The sequence below is a fragment of the Epithele typhae genome, assembly GCF_022376455.1.
Source record: "Epithele typhae strain CBS 203.58 chromosome Unknown BXZ73scaffold_38, whole genome shotgun sequence".
Classification (NCBI taxonomy): Eukaryota; Fungi; Basidiomycota; class Agaricomycetes; order Polyporales; family Epitheliaceae; genus Epithele; species Epithele typhae.
Window position 1 is genome coordinate 223,935 of NW_025954229.1, and position 15,396 is coordinate 239,330.

Consider the following 15,396-nt stretch of genomic DNA (forward strand, 5'->3'; position numbering starts at 1 on the left):
ACGGGCGAGCGCGGTAAGACCAAACTTGAACATCCCGACGGCCCGGGCCGACGATCGTCACGACTCGCCGCCAAACCAACTCCACCGCTGCCATTACCGCCGAACAGCCGAGGCGCACCACAGCGATTGAGCACACGTCCGGAGAACCGAACGAATCAAGCACGCGTGGAGGATACTTCAACTGCTCGCCAGAGAGTGTTGCGCGCATCGACTCCTCTCTCTCCTCCCCCGCTATCGCCCTTAACCCGTTCGCCAACTTCCCCATCACCGACTCGAACTCGTACGCCACCTCCGCTACGCACGCAACCAAGCATGTCTACACCTGCGACGAAGATGCCCCCGCCCCGCGCCAAAACCGCCCCCCGGTTCAAAGGCCGCAATGTCAAGGACTTCCTTTTCGAGCTGGAAACCATCGCAGACAGTGTCGGTGCGAAGCGCGAAGACCTCCCCAAGTGTGTACTCTCGTACTGTGAGTCGGACATCCGCAACCGTCTTGCCGGCGAGCCCGCCTTCGAGCAGCTGCTAATCGCCGGGAGCATCCGTTGCGACAGCCTTTCGGCAGGGTGCGGATGCATCCGGTGATCCGTGATGCGCGCCCGTGGAGACGCGCCTCGATGGGCGGCAAGGACGCGTGGCGCGCATCGTCGCGTGGCTGTAATGCACACCACGCGTCGCGGCGGCGTCCCTCCCCTTCGCCGTCCGTCCGTCCTCTCCTCCTCCTCCTCCCCGCTCTGCCCAGGCAGACAATAGCGACCATACGGTCGACTGTTGTCTGCCATTGGACTCCGGTGTCACCAGGTGACACCGACCTTCTCTCCTCCTAACTCCCTCGACCTCGATCCCGCCCTATACCACCTTCCCGACTGCATTCACAACAAACCCACCGCATGAGGACGTTCTCAGTATGGAGACTGGAATAGGGGGCCGCAGCGATTTGGTGAGTCCTCCGCTCCATCCTGCACTCCCGATGCCCACCCATGTCCATACCCCCTGCCTACGACAGCCCGAAGACGTCCCCCCTGACGTCCTCCTCCACGCCGCTCTCCGCGCACTCTCCTCCGCCTGCGTCGCCCGCCCGCGCCATCCGCCTCTGTGTCGCCCTTCTCCTCCTCCTCGCCCTGCGCCGCCCATCCACGCAGCTCGCCCACGCCGCGCTCCTCCTCCTCGCCCTTCTCCGCCCGTGCCTGCCGCCTCCTTCGCGCCGCGCTCCTCTACCTGTGTCACCCACCTCCTCCACATCACCGCGTCACCGCGCTCCTCTGTGCCGCGCTCCTCCGCATCACCTTCCTCCGCCTCCGCGCTGCCTTCTCCGCCTCGCCCTCCTGCACCCTCGTCCCTCCTCCACACAGCCCTCCTCCGTCCGCGCGCTGCCCTCCGCCCGCGCGCTGCCCTCTTCCGCCCGCGCGCTGCCCTCTTCCGCCCGCGCGCTGCCCTCTTCTGCCCGCGCGCTGCCCTCCACCTGCGTTGCCCGTCACGCGCCTCCGCCTCCGGACGTCGCCCTCCTCTTCCTCGCCCTGGCAGCCCGCCCACGCAGCTCGCCCACGCCGCCCTGCTCCGCCCGCGCCTGCCGCCTCCTTCGCGCAACCTGCCCGCCCGTATCCCGCCTCCTCCACACCGCTCTCCACGTCGCCTGCGTCCGCCCGCGTCGCCCTCCTCCCCCTCCTCGTCCACTTCCCCGCGCATCGCCCGCGTCTACCCGCGTCACCCTCCTCGACGTGTCGCCCTCCACATCGCCCTCCTCCGCCTCGGCCTCCGCGTTGTCGCAGGGCTATAGCACTACTTGCTAGCCCTACTATAGTAGCTTACTATCAAATATATTTTAATCGCAAATTCTATACAAAAAGTGCGGTCTGAAACAAAGGGGGAGGTGAGCTCACTGTCTCCGACAGTGAGCTCGAGTGGGAGCGCCAGAGGCGCCGGTGATCAGACATGTCGGGGCAGCGTCGCACCCGTGGGGGCGCGTGAGCGCGCCTGGGGAAGCGGCAGCGGCGTAGATTGCAACCGGGCCGGCGGGGGTGACGGATGCATCCACACCTTGCCGAGAGGCTATGGTAATGGATGCACCAGTCCAATAGCTACTGTAGCGCCTTCAAGGGGACCAACTGGGCAGCGGCCAAAGCCCTCCTGTTCTCTATCTTCCGTTTCCGCGACTCTGCCACGCGGTACCCACCTCAACGTCTCCGGTCGTTCGCAGCCAAGAGCCGGAAGAGTCAAACCGTCGACTCGGAAGAAGCCCTCAGCGAATACCGCCTCTCGTTCATGAAGTACAGCGGGACGTTGGTCGAAGAGAGTCTCCTCGAGCAGAAAGAGCACGACTACCTGTTCTTCATCGGCCTTCCAGACTCGCTCCGCAGCTCGATCGGGTCAACGCTGAAGTCAGTCGTCCTCACTCGCTCTGGCCAGAAGTTCGAGCCCCGGACGAACCCTGCCTCCGTCTCTGAGGTCTGCGCGGCGGTCTCAGAGCACTACGAGTCTTGCGGGATCGACGCGTACCGACGCCGCCGCAAGCGCGCTGCTGTGTCCGACTCCGAAAGCGACAGCTCGGACAGCACAACAGACTCTTCGGACTCAGAGGATGCGCCTTACTCGTCTGGAGACGATGTGGCTTCACCCCCGAAACGCAAAGGCAAGAAGAAGACGCGCCGTGACAGGCTCTCATCTCACTCTGACTCCGAGGTTCGCTCCACGCGGCGCGGCCACAATTCCACGCGTAGGGAAGTGAAGGCGCTCCGTCTTCAGCTCGAGCTACTCAAGAAGCAGACTTCCGCGCCGACGCACTCAGACCCGGGCCCTCTCGCGCCTCTCGCAGGCCCTTCTAGCGTGTATGCGGGGTGCACGGCACCGGGAACGCTCCCAACCCATTCGCCGCCGGCTTACCTGCAGGGTACCCCACCGCGTACACCGCTCAGCCCAATGGCCCCAACGCCGGTCCTCCTGGTCAACGAGTGTGTTACATGTGTGGCGGTGTCGAGAACAACGGACTCACCCACCCACTTGGCATGCGGAACTGTCCGGAGACGACTGCGCTCATACAGGAACGCGTCCTGCAGTACCACCCTGTTACCGGTATGCTGGAGCGGACGGACAAGGGCTACCTCCCACGCTTCAACCAACTGCCCCAGGGTCTCGCCGCGTGGATGCGGTCACAGAGCGGTAACGCGCAAGTCCTCGGAGCTACCGCGCGCGCCGCCGGTCTCTACCTAGACGATGAGCCTGCGTTTCCGTATACAGGCTCCTACGCGTTCCCCGCTGCCGCGTCATCCTTCCCGGTCACCACCCGTTCGAAGGCAAAGGCGGCAACTTCGCCCTCCAAGACGGTCCGTTTCGAGCCTACGACACTTCCCACTCTCCCTGTTGCTACCCCTGCGTTCCCCCCTTCTGCGCCACCCCCACACTTTCGTAATACGGAGGAAGGTTTCATGCAGGAGTACCGTCTGAAGAAGCACCCTGCGACGGTCGAGGAAGTGCCAGATGCTGACGCGCCTCGGCACCATACCTTCTCACGCACGACCTCAAAGCCGTTCAAGTTCACTTCGGAGGTTCAGCAGAGCGTCGTAGTCGATGACGTCCACGACCGACTCCTCGACTCCCCCGTTACCATGACGCTTCGAGAGGCTCTGGCGCTAGCCCCAGCCTACAGAAGAAGGTTGCCGCGCTTGTCAAACCCCGTCGGGACTTCTCTGGGTCTGACGTGCCCGCGACTGCTTCGGCCTTCGCCACGGACACCACTCCCGCGTCGTTCATCGAGGAAGTCCCTTCAGACGATGACTGCACGTCCAACTCTTCCGATGAACCCTCTGCGACAGCGGTTCTTACCTACAATGCGGGCTCCGAACTCCTTGACGACGTCATCCTTCGCTATGCAGACGCGGTGAGCACTGCGCCATCTACGTCCGCCCGTCTGTTCGCCATGGCTGCAGGTTTCGTCGACGGCGTCTTCGGCGATCAGAAGTGCAAATTCCTCGTCGACAGTGGATCCGAACTGAACCTCATCAACAGCGGGATCTGGGAGAAGACTCGTCTCTCCATCGACCGCGACGGGGCTCGCTGGACCCTCAAAGGCATCGGAGGTGACCCTGTTTCCCTCCTGGGGTGCTGTCGAGAAGCCCCGGTACAAATTGCGGGCCGCAATTTCGACCACCACTTCTTCGTCACTCCGGCAGACCGCAGTGCCTATGGCGGCATCCTTGGGCAACCTTGGCTCGCAGCCCACGTGGCCAACCTCACGTACTCGCGCGACGGTGGTGTCCACATGACAGCGTACCCCACTGGATCGACTTCTGGCGTTGCTGTGACGGTTCAGCTATGCACGGCGAACAACTCCCGCAACACTGATCGTCTCGTGTTCACGTCGGACTCCCTGACGGTTCCGACAGCGTCTTTTCACTAGCGGGCGCGGATTCAACCGGTGCGGCACCGCCCTCGCTACCTTGTTTTGGTCGCACCCTTCGTACTCTCCTCGGACATCCTTCCTTCCACACGGACTCTTTCAACGACTCATACATCTCATCGTTCAACCCCCCTCCTTCCTTTGATCATCTTCTGCGCACTGTCGAGTATGCCTTGATCTCCCGCTGCGTCCTGTCCCTTCTGTTTTCGTGTCTCGTGCGCTTTTGGCCCCATCAACCACCCGCTTCGCCGCACCTGTTCGCCGGTACAAACCCGTTGCCCGTAAAGTCCGCCCAGTCCCGACGTCGATGCCAGACCTCTCCGCACAAACGTTCAAGCCTCTGCCTGTTCCGGATCTACCACCTCTCCCCATACACCCGCCTCCCCGTGGCTCCTTCGTCCCCTGTGAACGCCTCACCCAAGAACGCCTCGAGACCATCATGTCCACCATCCCTGACGGCTTCCTCCACGCAGCGGAGCTTGACCTCATCGCCTACATCATCGGCAGTCGCCGCGCAGCACTCGCCTTCACGGATGCGGAGCGTGGGACGTTCAACCGGGAATACTTCCCCGACTACGTCATACCGGTCATCGAGCACACACCCTGGGCGCAGAAGCCAATCCCGGTCCCCAAAGCCGCAGAAGACGAAGTTCGCGCGATTCTGACCTCGAATTTCAACTCTGGCAAGTACGAAAGCTCCTGTTCCTCTTACCGTTCGCGCGTATTCGCCGTCAGCAAGAAGAACGGTGCCCTCCGTGTCGTCCACGATCTTCAAGCCCTTAATGCGGTCACTATCCGCGATGCGGCCCTGCCTCCGCGCCCCGACGACTTTGCTGAAAGTTTCGCTGGGTTCTCTTGCTATGGTGTCATCGACCTCTTCTCGGGCTACGACGCGCGGACACTGGACGTGCGCTCCCGGGACCTCACCACCTTCCAGTGCATGGAGGTCACTGGACGTTGTACTGTGCTACCGCAGGGCGCTACCAACGCGGTCGCGGATTTCGTACGTTGCACCCGCCACATCCTCGCAGATGAGATCCCCAAGTTCGCCGACATCTTCGTCGACGACTGCGGAGTCAAAGGCCCACCCACGACCTACGACAACGCACTCATCGACCCGTCCTCCTCTGTGCGGCGTTTCATCTACGAGTACTGCACGACGCTCGACCGAGTCCTGTTCCGCTTCGAACTCGCACACGTCACTGCCTCCGGTTACAAGTTCTGCCCTGCGACGCCAAAGGCTAGTCTGGTGGGGAGCATCGTGTCACACGCAGGCTGGGAGCTGAGCCATGGCCTCGCGTCGAAGGTACTCAAATGGCCGTACCCGGAGTCTCTTACCGACGTGCGCAGTTTCCTCGGGGTTGCCGGCGTCGGACGGCGATGGATCCCCAATTTCGCGCTCATCGCTAAGCCACTGACGCTACTGCTTCGATCAAACCCCGCCGACCGCTTCATGCTGTCTCCCGAAGCTCGCGGCGCCGTGGACTCCCTCAAGAAGCTCGTGTCATCGGCACCTGTGCTGCGGCCCATCGATTACCCTGCAGCGCTGGCTATCACCCGCGAAGAAGTGGACAGCGCGAAGGGCGCCATCGAGGGGCTGGTCGTACTCTCTGTTGATTCCTCACTCCATGGAGCCGGATGGGTCCTCGCCCAGTATCACGATGGTCAGCTTCATCCTGCGCTCTATGGCGGCTGCACGTTCTCGGCGGCCGAATCGCGGTACTCCCAGCCCAAGTGCGAGCTCTACGGCTGCTTCCGGTCTGTCAAGGAGCTACGTCACCGACTATGGGGCCTGCACTTCCTTTTGCGAGGCGACGCACAGTTCCTATCTCAGATGCTGTCGGAACCGGACTTGCCGAATGCGCCGATGACGCGGTGGGTGGCTTACCTGGCACTCTTCACTTTTGCGTTCCAGCATGTCCCAGCCACAAGGGGGATTCCCCAGGACTCCCTGTCCCGTCGGCCGCCCGCTCCCGACGATTCGGACGAATCAGATGGTGAGAAGCACCTCGACGAGTTCTTCGGTCGTGCGGTTGCCCTCTTAAACCCGCCGGCGGCTGTAGCGCCTCGCCCCCGGTGCCCGTCCTCTGCCCGCTCAGTGCCCTCCCTTCGCCCCGCCGTCGTCTCCGCAGTCGTGTCATCCGGGACAGTCCACTCAATCCTCACGAGTCTCCGCACTATGGCTCAAGTACCGGCCGCCGACCTTCTCTGCCGACGCTCCAGCTGGGGCTACGACGCCTTCAACCCTTCCGTCGGTCTTACCTTTGGGGGGCTCTCACACACTGCGCCCGTTCACTTGAGTCAATTCTCTGTTTACACCGACGGCTGGAGCTCCACTTCCCCCTCGTCATCCATGTTGTCCTCCGCGTCGACGGCGCCCTTCTTCAACGACTGGCGCATCCGCGCAGTGCCTTCACAACCGGCGGAGTGCGAATGTGACCTCGGTGGCGAAGCGTGTGTCTTCCCAATCACCATCTACAGACCCATGCTCCGCGAGCCGCGACACTCTCTGCCCTCTGGCTTCTCCGCGCGCTCCTACTTCCCGCCAGCGGACTTGGACGGCCCCCACCATGCTCCGCAACAATTCGGCGACGAGATCCCGACGTTCCCCACGTCGCTACAGGCGAAGACGGTTCCCGCTCCCACGACAACTGTCTCTCCGGGTGACACCCTCCACGAGGCACATCTTGGCGACCGCGAACCTCCATGGGCCGCTTTCTGGCGCGCGGAAGTCGAGAACATCGAGCCCACCGACCCCGCCTTGAGGGCGCGGGTGGCCCGCATGCGTCGCTGCTACATCGTGGGGCATAGGCGCATCTGGCGCGTTCGCGCCGACCGGCACCCTCTCCTCGTGGTCACGGACACTCTCGCGCGAAAGCGAATCATAGCTGCGGCGCACAACACCACTGGCCATCGCGGCGCTGCGGCAACGTTCGCCTTGCTCCGCGAGCGCTACTTCTTCCCCAATCTTTATGCAGCTTGTGTCTGGTTCGTTCGCTCTTGTTTCAACTGCCAGTTCCGATCCCAGCACCGCGAGCTAGCGCCGCTGTCGTCCAAGACCAAGATCACCCCTTGCGTCCTCCGGCGTTTTCACATCGACACCATCTTCATGAACGGCAGCTTCCGTTACCTCCTCCACGCTGTCTGCGCCACTAGCCACTGGGAAGAGGCGAAGGCTGTCAAAGCGAACACGGCTGAAGCCTGGGCTGCCTTCTTGTGGGAGAATATTATCTGCCGCTTCGGATGCATCCCGGTCATCGTCTGCGACAACGGCCCCGAGTTCGACGGCGCTTGCGCCATCCTTCTACGTCGCCATGGTGTGACGGTGATCCGTACATCTCCGTACAACCCGAAGGCCAACGGGATCGCGGAGCGCTCTGGGCGTACTCTTCAACAAGCCATCTGGCGTGCTTGCGACCTCACGAAGCGCGACCGTTTCAGCTGGTACCGCTTTCTGAACTCCGCCCTGCTCTCCGTCCGCACTACGACTAGCCGCGCGACTGGGTACACGCCTTACTACCTCGTCTACGGTCAAGAATGCATGTTCCCTTTCGACCTCGAAGATGCCACCTGGTTCGCGCTCGACTGGGCTGAAGCTACCGACGACGTGTCCCTTCTCGCGACACGTCTATTGCAGATCTCCCGCCACAAGTCCGTGTTGGACGACGCCGTACAAAAGCTGACCAAGAACCGCCGGAAGGCGATCGACGACTTCCACCGCCGGTACGAGTCCCTCATCAACAAGGAAGGTTTCCAGCCCGGGTTCTGGGTCCTGCTGCTCGAGTCTTGGCTCGATACTCAGATGGGCATGAAGGGTGCTCTCCGCTGGGCCGGCCCCTACATCGTTGATGAACGCCTCACCTCGGGTTCCTACAAGCTGCGCGAGATCTGCGGCACGCCAATGCGTCATACCGCGCCAGGTGCGCGCTTGAAGCTCTTCTACTATCGCGACGACTACCAGGCCGTGAAAACGACGTTCCCTATCGCGCCTCGCTCCACTGCGGCTTCCAGCTACGTGAGCGCCTTCGCCGCGCCCGTCGAAGTCCTCTCCCTCAGTAACCGCTTGCACCGCCCGCCGCGTTCCGAGCCCATCACCTACTCTTGCAACCCAGTCCAACATGCCTTCGGCGACGGTCGCGCGTCCGTAACCTGTGACGGCGCATGCCTCGCGGCGCCTGAGATGGAACCTTACCTCCTTGATAGCGACGATGGTTCGGGCATCAATGTCGACCTGCGCCTGTCTTTCCCGCCAACGCTCTACACCACTACGTTCGACCCCGCAGTCGACCCTCTCGGCGCGACGCCCTGGCTCACTGTCAATTCCCCCTCCAACTTGATCGCTCTGGGTCGGCTCGCAAAGTCCTTCGTCGCGTGGCCCTACGCCGGTCCGTCCTTCGGCCCTCGACCGCCGACTCCGCCGCCACGTGCGCCCCGCCCCCAGGTCCGTGCTGTCTACGACGCAACTTCCGGTCGCTTCACTCCCGATGGCGACACTCGCGAGGCTACCGCGATGGACGGGTCTCCTTGATGGTTGTCAGGATCTCGGGGTCGAGATCTCAAGGGCCCCCCGGTTGTAGGAGTCCCGCGCGCGCGGGCACTCTGAAGCACGCGCGTGCGCGACAGAACACGGTCACGTGTCGTCCGAGCGGCCAGAAGTCACCGAGCACACTTGGTGAAGAAGTAGTACCTGCACATGTATAAAAGTAGCACGCACACACGAAGAATGTCAGTTCCTTTCCCCCACACTCACTCGGTTTCTGTCGTGTCCGCTGCCCGTTCTCCCCTGCGCATCCGTCTTATCCGTGCCCGTGTAACCGTCGTATCCGTCGTATCCGTCTTTCCGTTTATCCGTCGTATCAGCCAACGCGCGTCCGTCGCGCTCAGTCTAGTCGCGTTCAACGCGAACATTTCTACAGGGTCTGAAGACTACGCGAAGGGATCCCCACACCTTGCCCTGCTCGCCCTGCACAACGACCGTCTTGCCGTCCGCTTGCGCCTGCAGGATCGTCCCGAGCCCGACGGCGATCGAGCCGATCGCCTGCGCGGCGCTGCTCGCGAGGAACGCGCCCCCAGCCCCGGCGGAGATTGCGGGAAGCGCGGGCAACGAGCCGACGGTGATGAGCACGGCGGAGAGCGCGGTCATCGCCTTCGGGTGCTCGGTGGACAGGAACTCGAGCGACGTGCAGGCGTTGAGGAGCCAGACGGGCACCTGCGACGTTGTGGTCACGGCTGCGTGGAGGATTGTCAGGGTCGTAGGAGACGAGGAAGGGGAAGACGTACTGCCACCAGGGGTGCCCGCAGGCGTGGCGACCACGGAGGACGCCGGGGAAGAGGACAGAGAGGGGGTCTTGGAGGCGAAGAAGGAACCAAAGTTGGAAGGGGTAGAGTTTGAGGAAGAGGAGATTGAAGACGCAGTGGAGGACACGCTGTCCATCGTTGACGAGCGGCGCGGCATGGACATGCGCGGCGTGGGGATCGACTTGACGGTCGCCGCGAACGAGTCGAGCGTAGGCCGCTTCATGGGAGGACGAGGAGGAACAGGCTGGACGAGTGCAGCGTCGGCGGAGTCGCTGCTCCCTCGTCCGACGATCCACCAGAGCCCAGAAGACTTGCTCTCCACCTTGATCGTCTCTGTCTTCTGCGTGTCGATGTCCCCTAGGCCCAACGCATGCGCAATCAGGGCCGGTCCCAATAAGGAAACGACGGTGGCACTCACCGCCGAGATGACGCATCGCGACCTTGAAGTTCTTCCATGTCCAGTGGTACTTGCCGCCGTGCATGTTCTTCATCACGAGCTTGACCTCCTCGAAGCGCGACTTAGCCTTGCCGTCCAAATAGTGCTGGGCGACCTTGTGCCAGTAGTCGCGAGCGATCTTGCGCTCGGCACAACCTGCCTTGATCTGTTTGAGCCAGTCGTCGACCGGAAGGTCCTTCTTCGGGTTTCCGATGAAGTGTGGGGCGTCCTTCCACTCGGCGAAGACGGGCTCGAGGTCGACCGTCTTGATCTTGAACGCGTTAAGCATGTCGGAGAAAGGGGAGAAAGGAAGAAGGAGCTAAAAAGTGGTAGGGTAGAGCGAAGAGGTGAGTGATGGGATAATCTGGTCGTCTCACTCGCGAGCTTGGCCTGTATTTATGTGGCCGTCTGGATGGCCGAGCCCGAAGCGGGGTGACGGCGACTGCCTCACCTCACCCATGCGGTGCTCGAGCTGCAAACTGCGGCTCGGGATATGAACGTCTGGAGGTCTGGAGGTCTAGACTAGAAAGCGGCGCGCCCGCCGCAGGCGTGGCGGCCCCAAGCAGCCCCGGACGCCTGAGTGAGACTTCCGTTCAGGGTGCGATGCGGAACGCTGAGGGTCGGAGTCCGGGCAGGTGAAGGTCATCCGGAGGGGTTGCGTGAGGCGCGGCAAGTGACACGCATACCGCGTGTGTGCCCTGAAATATCGAGAGTAGGGTGGGAGGACACGAGGGTGACTCCTCATGGTCGGTCGACGTGGCCGCCCGTCCCGGTGGCCATGAAGACTGGCACAAGACAATACTTACGACTCAAAGATGGCTCATGATGTGTTCACAAGTAATGCGTACATGGGCCACGCGATTTCTCACCGTCGATGATGATGGATCAGAAGTAAGGTGATGGGGGAAGAAAGCGAACCAGCGGGGCATAGTAATGTGGGCGGGCCGAGTGGACCGAATTAGTTCAGCTTTGAAATGAACCAAATTTTGAAATTGAACTGACTGCCTGTATCACGCTGCGATCACCCCTCTGCTTGCGCTCTGCGAAGTACTTACTCTGCGCTCCCTCTACTCCTTCGTCCAACTTCCAACAATCTCGCTATTATCATGGACACCAATTTCCGCAAGATTGATATTGACCAGTACGAGGAGGATGCTCTTCTGGACGGCGAGCTCTACGACACCGATCCAAGAGACCCTGGCCAAGCCCTGAACGAGGTGAAGCAGAACGCGGTTGCGGTACGGGGTTCTCTCGCGAAGTGGGTGGGTTGGAGCATGGTTGGCGATGCGAAGTCTCATTTGCATGCATGTAGGAACGACTTTGCGGGAGCGTTGACCATGGTTCTCGAGACTGCGCCATATGGCCCCACTGTGGAGGAAGCGAAGGTCCGCCACTCATCCTACGCCGCGGATGACATTCTCTTGACTCCTCGTTCATATCTGCCAGAACCTTAACCTCCAGACACTTGTGTCGATACTAAACAGCACCAAGGCCACGGACATCCCCGCCATCGTCAAGGCGCTATCCACGGACGCGCAAGACACGCTCATGAAATACCTCTACAAGGGTATGGCGCTGCCAGGGTGGGGAGACGTAAGCGGGAGTGTGCTACTGGGATGGCATGAAAAGGTGCGTCATGCGTAGCTCTTGTATGCGGCCAAGTCGGCTCATTGTGTGCCTTTAGTTGACGGAGGTTGCGGGTACCGGCTGCATCGTGCGGGCGATGACTGACAGAAGAATTGTATGATGTGCTACCGACTGGAATGTATGATATTGGAAAGATTTCTATTGTTCATGCGCTTGGGCACAACTGCACAATCATGGCAAGCACTCGCTTGCCCCAACTCTCCTCCTCTATCGTCTTCCCATTCGGATATGTAGCTGGTCACGAGCACCGTACCGCGTCGGCTACGCTGACCTTTTCATCGCTCTGAGTACTTAAGACTAGTCTGCCCTGGGCAGCCCGTATTCCATGTATGCTCAAGACCGCCACCGAGACCTCGGGCGGCATTCGCGGTCCGTTTGCAGAGATTACGGCAAGCCGGTAGACGCACAGAACATGAGGCCAAGCTGTTGTGATTGGCCCAATACACGTGTGTTTCGACACTTGATACCCATAACTCGGCCTGTATGCGCCAGGACCATCGCCGACGCTGAGGACGACACTGTGGACGGCGAGGAAGCCATCGATAGCTCGGTGGGAGAGGATGGAGCCGCGGGCGTTATCGCGTGGCAACCAAATCAGTCGACCTCGTAACTTGACCTCAACCACCACCATCGCAGACCCCGTCTGCGAACGCACCCCTTTCGTTCCCCTCGCTCTATTTTATGCACAGTAGGCCCCTGGAGAACTCCCCAAAGAACGACAGCAAGTACAAATCCTCTCGCTCCGCACACCCCAGCACCCGCCAACATGGACCTCACAGCCTTCACCATGCCGCTGCAAGCAACGCCCATCGCGATTTGCTCAGCATCCCTCCTGAGTCACTCACTCATATCACGTCATTCCTCAACCCTCTCGCCCTTCTTGCCCTCGCAAAGACCTGCAAGCAGCTCAATGCCCACGTAGCGGACGATAACACGTGGCGACGGGCGTTCGTTTATCGGTACCTCGGGATCAAGCCGGAGAGCGACCTGGGCGACGACGCAGAGGGCAAGGTGCTCATGCTCCGACGGGAGGAGACGTCCTGGAGGAAGGAGTTTATCGCTCGGTACGGCCTGCGACGGTACGTCATTCCCATTCCGAGCATCGGAGTACCGCACTCGCACGGAGACCTCGTTCCCACCGAGGCCGACAATCGACAGCAGATCTCCTGTCACTGCCCTCTCCGTAGGCGGTGTGTCACGATTCTTTGCTGTTTGATCATGCCTGATTTCTCCGCGGGCTTCGTCCTCGTTCTTGCTGAAATTTGTTCTGACTACGTCCTCTACAGACGATGGGAGCTCTCGCGCAACGCAACTATTGCTCATATCCCTCACCATTCGACCGTGTCTGCGCTGCATCTGATGCCACAAACGACTATTCTAGCCGCGTCGCTTCAGTACGGCGTTGTGTCGCGCTCAGATCCTCTTTCCGGCAAGATTCTGCATGGCTACCTCGATGCTTCCGGAACGTTGAACGGCCTGGGCATAGGCAACCCCAACGCGGAGTTCTCCCCACATGTCTCCGCCGTCGCTCTCGCCTCAGTAGGCGGCACTGCAAAGGTTCTGTGGGGATTCCGCCACGGAGAAGTCGCCGTGACTACCGCGTCGCGTGCCATGGAACAAAACCGGCCGTCGGCTGCCAAGCTAGTACGCTGCCGTCCGGGGGACAGCCACGAGGGCTCCGTCCAGTGTGTCGCATGGGCTCGCGGCGGTGAAGGCAGCGTCTTTGTCAGCGGTGGTACCGATGGCCGCGTCAAGGTATGGGAAGCGAAGACCCCTCTCAAGTGTCTCTGGACCACCGAGTCGAACTCGCTCGTGCCAGATCCCTGCATCCAGGTCGCTATCAATGTTCAACAAGGTGTGGTTGTCGCTGGCCTTCGAAGTGGTACCACCCTCGTATGGACCGGGTTCTCACCATTGGTCGATGACAATTCGGACGTCGCGACGTCCGACCCGCAAGAGTTCCGCCTCAAAGCTCCCGCACCATCCCAGGCTACACCTGGTTCGTCGCCTCAAGATCCAGGTACGCTGGAGTTTATCGACGTCCGCATCGCCCCCAAAGGGGTCACGACATCACTCCTCGCCGTGTACCATCCCACTTCATTGTTCCATCGCTTCACGTACGACCCGAGATCAGGCGAGTTTGATCGTGTGTTGTTTGGTGATGAGGCTTCTGGTCCCATTCGTTCCGTATACCCGGTGTGGGCCGCCAAGTCGGGCGAACGCGACTTCGTCATCGCCGGTGATCAGCTAGGAAACGTATCGATATTCGCCTGGGACGCAGCGCCGACGCCCTTCGAAACGGCTCCGACCTCAACGGCTCAGATTTCCGCCTCTGTGCGTCCATTCCATCGCATCGTCGCCCACGAAGATGGTGCGGTCACCGCCCTGGCATGGAACCATATCGTGCTTGTGACGGGTTCATCTCAAGGCACAGTCAAGACCTGGGACGCTCTGATGTTCACCCCCCTCCGAACCTTTCCCTCTCCGGCTCCGAGACCCTTTGCCGGAGGCGAATGGGATAGCGTCAGCCAGATCCTCATCGACTCAGACACCCTTGTCGTTTCCGTCGGCAACAGAGTCCTCGCATGGAAGGCCGGTCCCGCCGGTCCCGCCAGTCGGTCTAACGGCAAGGGCAAAGGCATCCGCGTCTCCAGCAGAGCCCAACATGGCGTCGCCAAGTGGCAGCGTGGGTCTCTTCTGTCTCGCCTTGTCGAGCTTTCCCCACTAACGGATCTGGTGCGCCCACAGAACAAATGGAGATGTATTGCGACATCGCCGAGAGCCGACGAGAGCTAGACGAGGAACGAACCCATGTCCGACGTTCGATCGGAAGGCAAAAGGAGCAGCTGTCAACCCTCGCCCATCTCGGCTTGAACGAAGTCGAGGCCTTGGAGTACGTTCTCATGCTCAGTCGCGACGAGGAGGAAGAGCGCCGCCGGCGCCAATCACTGGTCTTCAGGGAGGATGAGGGCGTCTTCATGGCTGATTTTGAAGAAGCGTCGACGCCTATGGCCCAGCCGAGCAGCACTATTGGCTCCCGGGCGCCCTCGACCGCCTCATCGCGCACGTCGTCCTTCTCAACCTCGCCTAGCTCAAGCGGCGGGCAGGCCAGCGCGGCCCCCATCGGGCGGTCGTACCCGCGAACCGTACCGTCGTCGTCAAACCGCAAGATCCAAATTTCACCTCGCGTCCACCCTGAGCCCACAGAGGCCCGCGTTAGCTCCAGTCCCCTAGCGTCGCGCAGCCTGAGCGCCGGCTCTAGCGCCGGCGCCGGCGGCCTGGCGCTCCCCGCTTTTGACGCGGTCCACTTCCCGAGCGTGCCCGTGAGCCGCACGCCGTCCTCCGCTTCTGTCTCTGGGCCCAGCGCGCCTGGCAGCCCCCGTTCGGTGCGTAGCGCGTGGAGCACGCCCCTCCGTTCGCTACACTCGTCCGAGGCGCCGTTGCCATTGCCAATCAACAACCATGGCGCGCTTGCGACTCGGCCTGTGGCTGGTATCGACGACGACGATGACGAAGATTTGAAGTTCGCCATTGAGCTCAGCCTCGCGGAGGCGCGGAGCCGGGGCGAAGGTATTTAGGCGCCGTTTGAAGATAGAGCTAGTGCCGTTAGTATCTATGAATGGTG

The 15,396-nt window shown here is 61.5% G+C and overlaps 4 protein-coding genes across 4 annotated transcripts; 3 read left to right on the plus strand and 1 right to left on the minus strand.

The window, feature by feature from the left end:
* Positions 1–977: 977 nt before the first annotated feature.
* On the plus strand, positions 978–1,787 carry BXZ73DRAFT_78987 (uncharacterized protein; the record flags this gene model as incomplete). The annotated part of the gene is made up of 1 exon (XM_048022982.1): positions 978–1,787. One exon carries the CDS (start codon positions 978–980, stop codon positions 1,785–1,787), a length of 810 nt encoding a protein of 269 aa, XP_047876052.1.
* Positions 1,788–9,020: 7,233 nt separating this feature from the next.
* BXZ73DRAFT_91085 (uncharacterized protein) lies at positions 9,021–10,413 on the minus strand (the record flags this gene model as incomplete). The annotated part of the gene is made up of 4 exons (XM_048025854.1): positions 9,021–9,077; positions 9,339–9,619; positions 9,671–10,045; positions 10,107–10,413. 4 exons carry the CDS (start codon positions 10,411–10,413, stop codon positions 9,021–9,023), a joined length of 1,020 nt encoding a protein of 339 aa, XP_047876053.1.
* Positions 10,414–11,230: 817 nt separating this feature from the next.
* On the plus strand, positions 11,231–11,871 carry BXZ73DRAFT_91086 (arp2/3 complex 16 kDa subunit; the record flags this gene model as incomplete). Its single annotated transcript, XM_048025855.1, has 4 exons — positions 11,231–11,382; positions 11,437–11,509; positions 11,571–11,753; positions 11,809–11,871. The coding sequence occupies 4 exons, from the start codon at positions 11,231–11,233 to the stop codon at positions 11,869–11,871; spliced, it is 471 nt and encodes a 156-aa protein (XP_047876054.1).
* A 1,259-nt stretch (positions 11,872–13,130) lies between these two features.
* On the plus strand, positions 13,131–15,349 carry BXZ73DRAFT_49807 (WD40-repeat-containing domain protein; the record flags this gene model as incomplete). Its single annotated transcript, XM_048020322.1, has 2 exons — positions 13,131–14,457; positions 14,520–15,349. The coding sequence occupies 2 exons, from the start codon at positions 13,131–13,133 to the stop codon at positions 15,347–15,349; spliced, it is 2,157 nt and encodes a 718-aa protein (XP_047876055.1).
* Between the last annotated feature and the right edge of the window lie 47 nt (positions 15,350–15,396).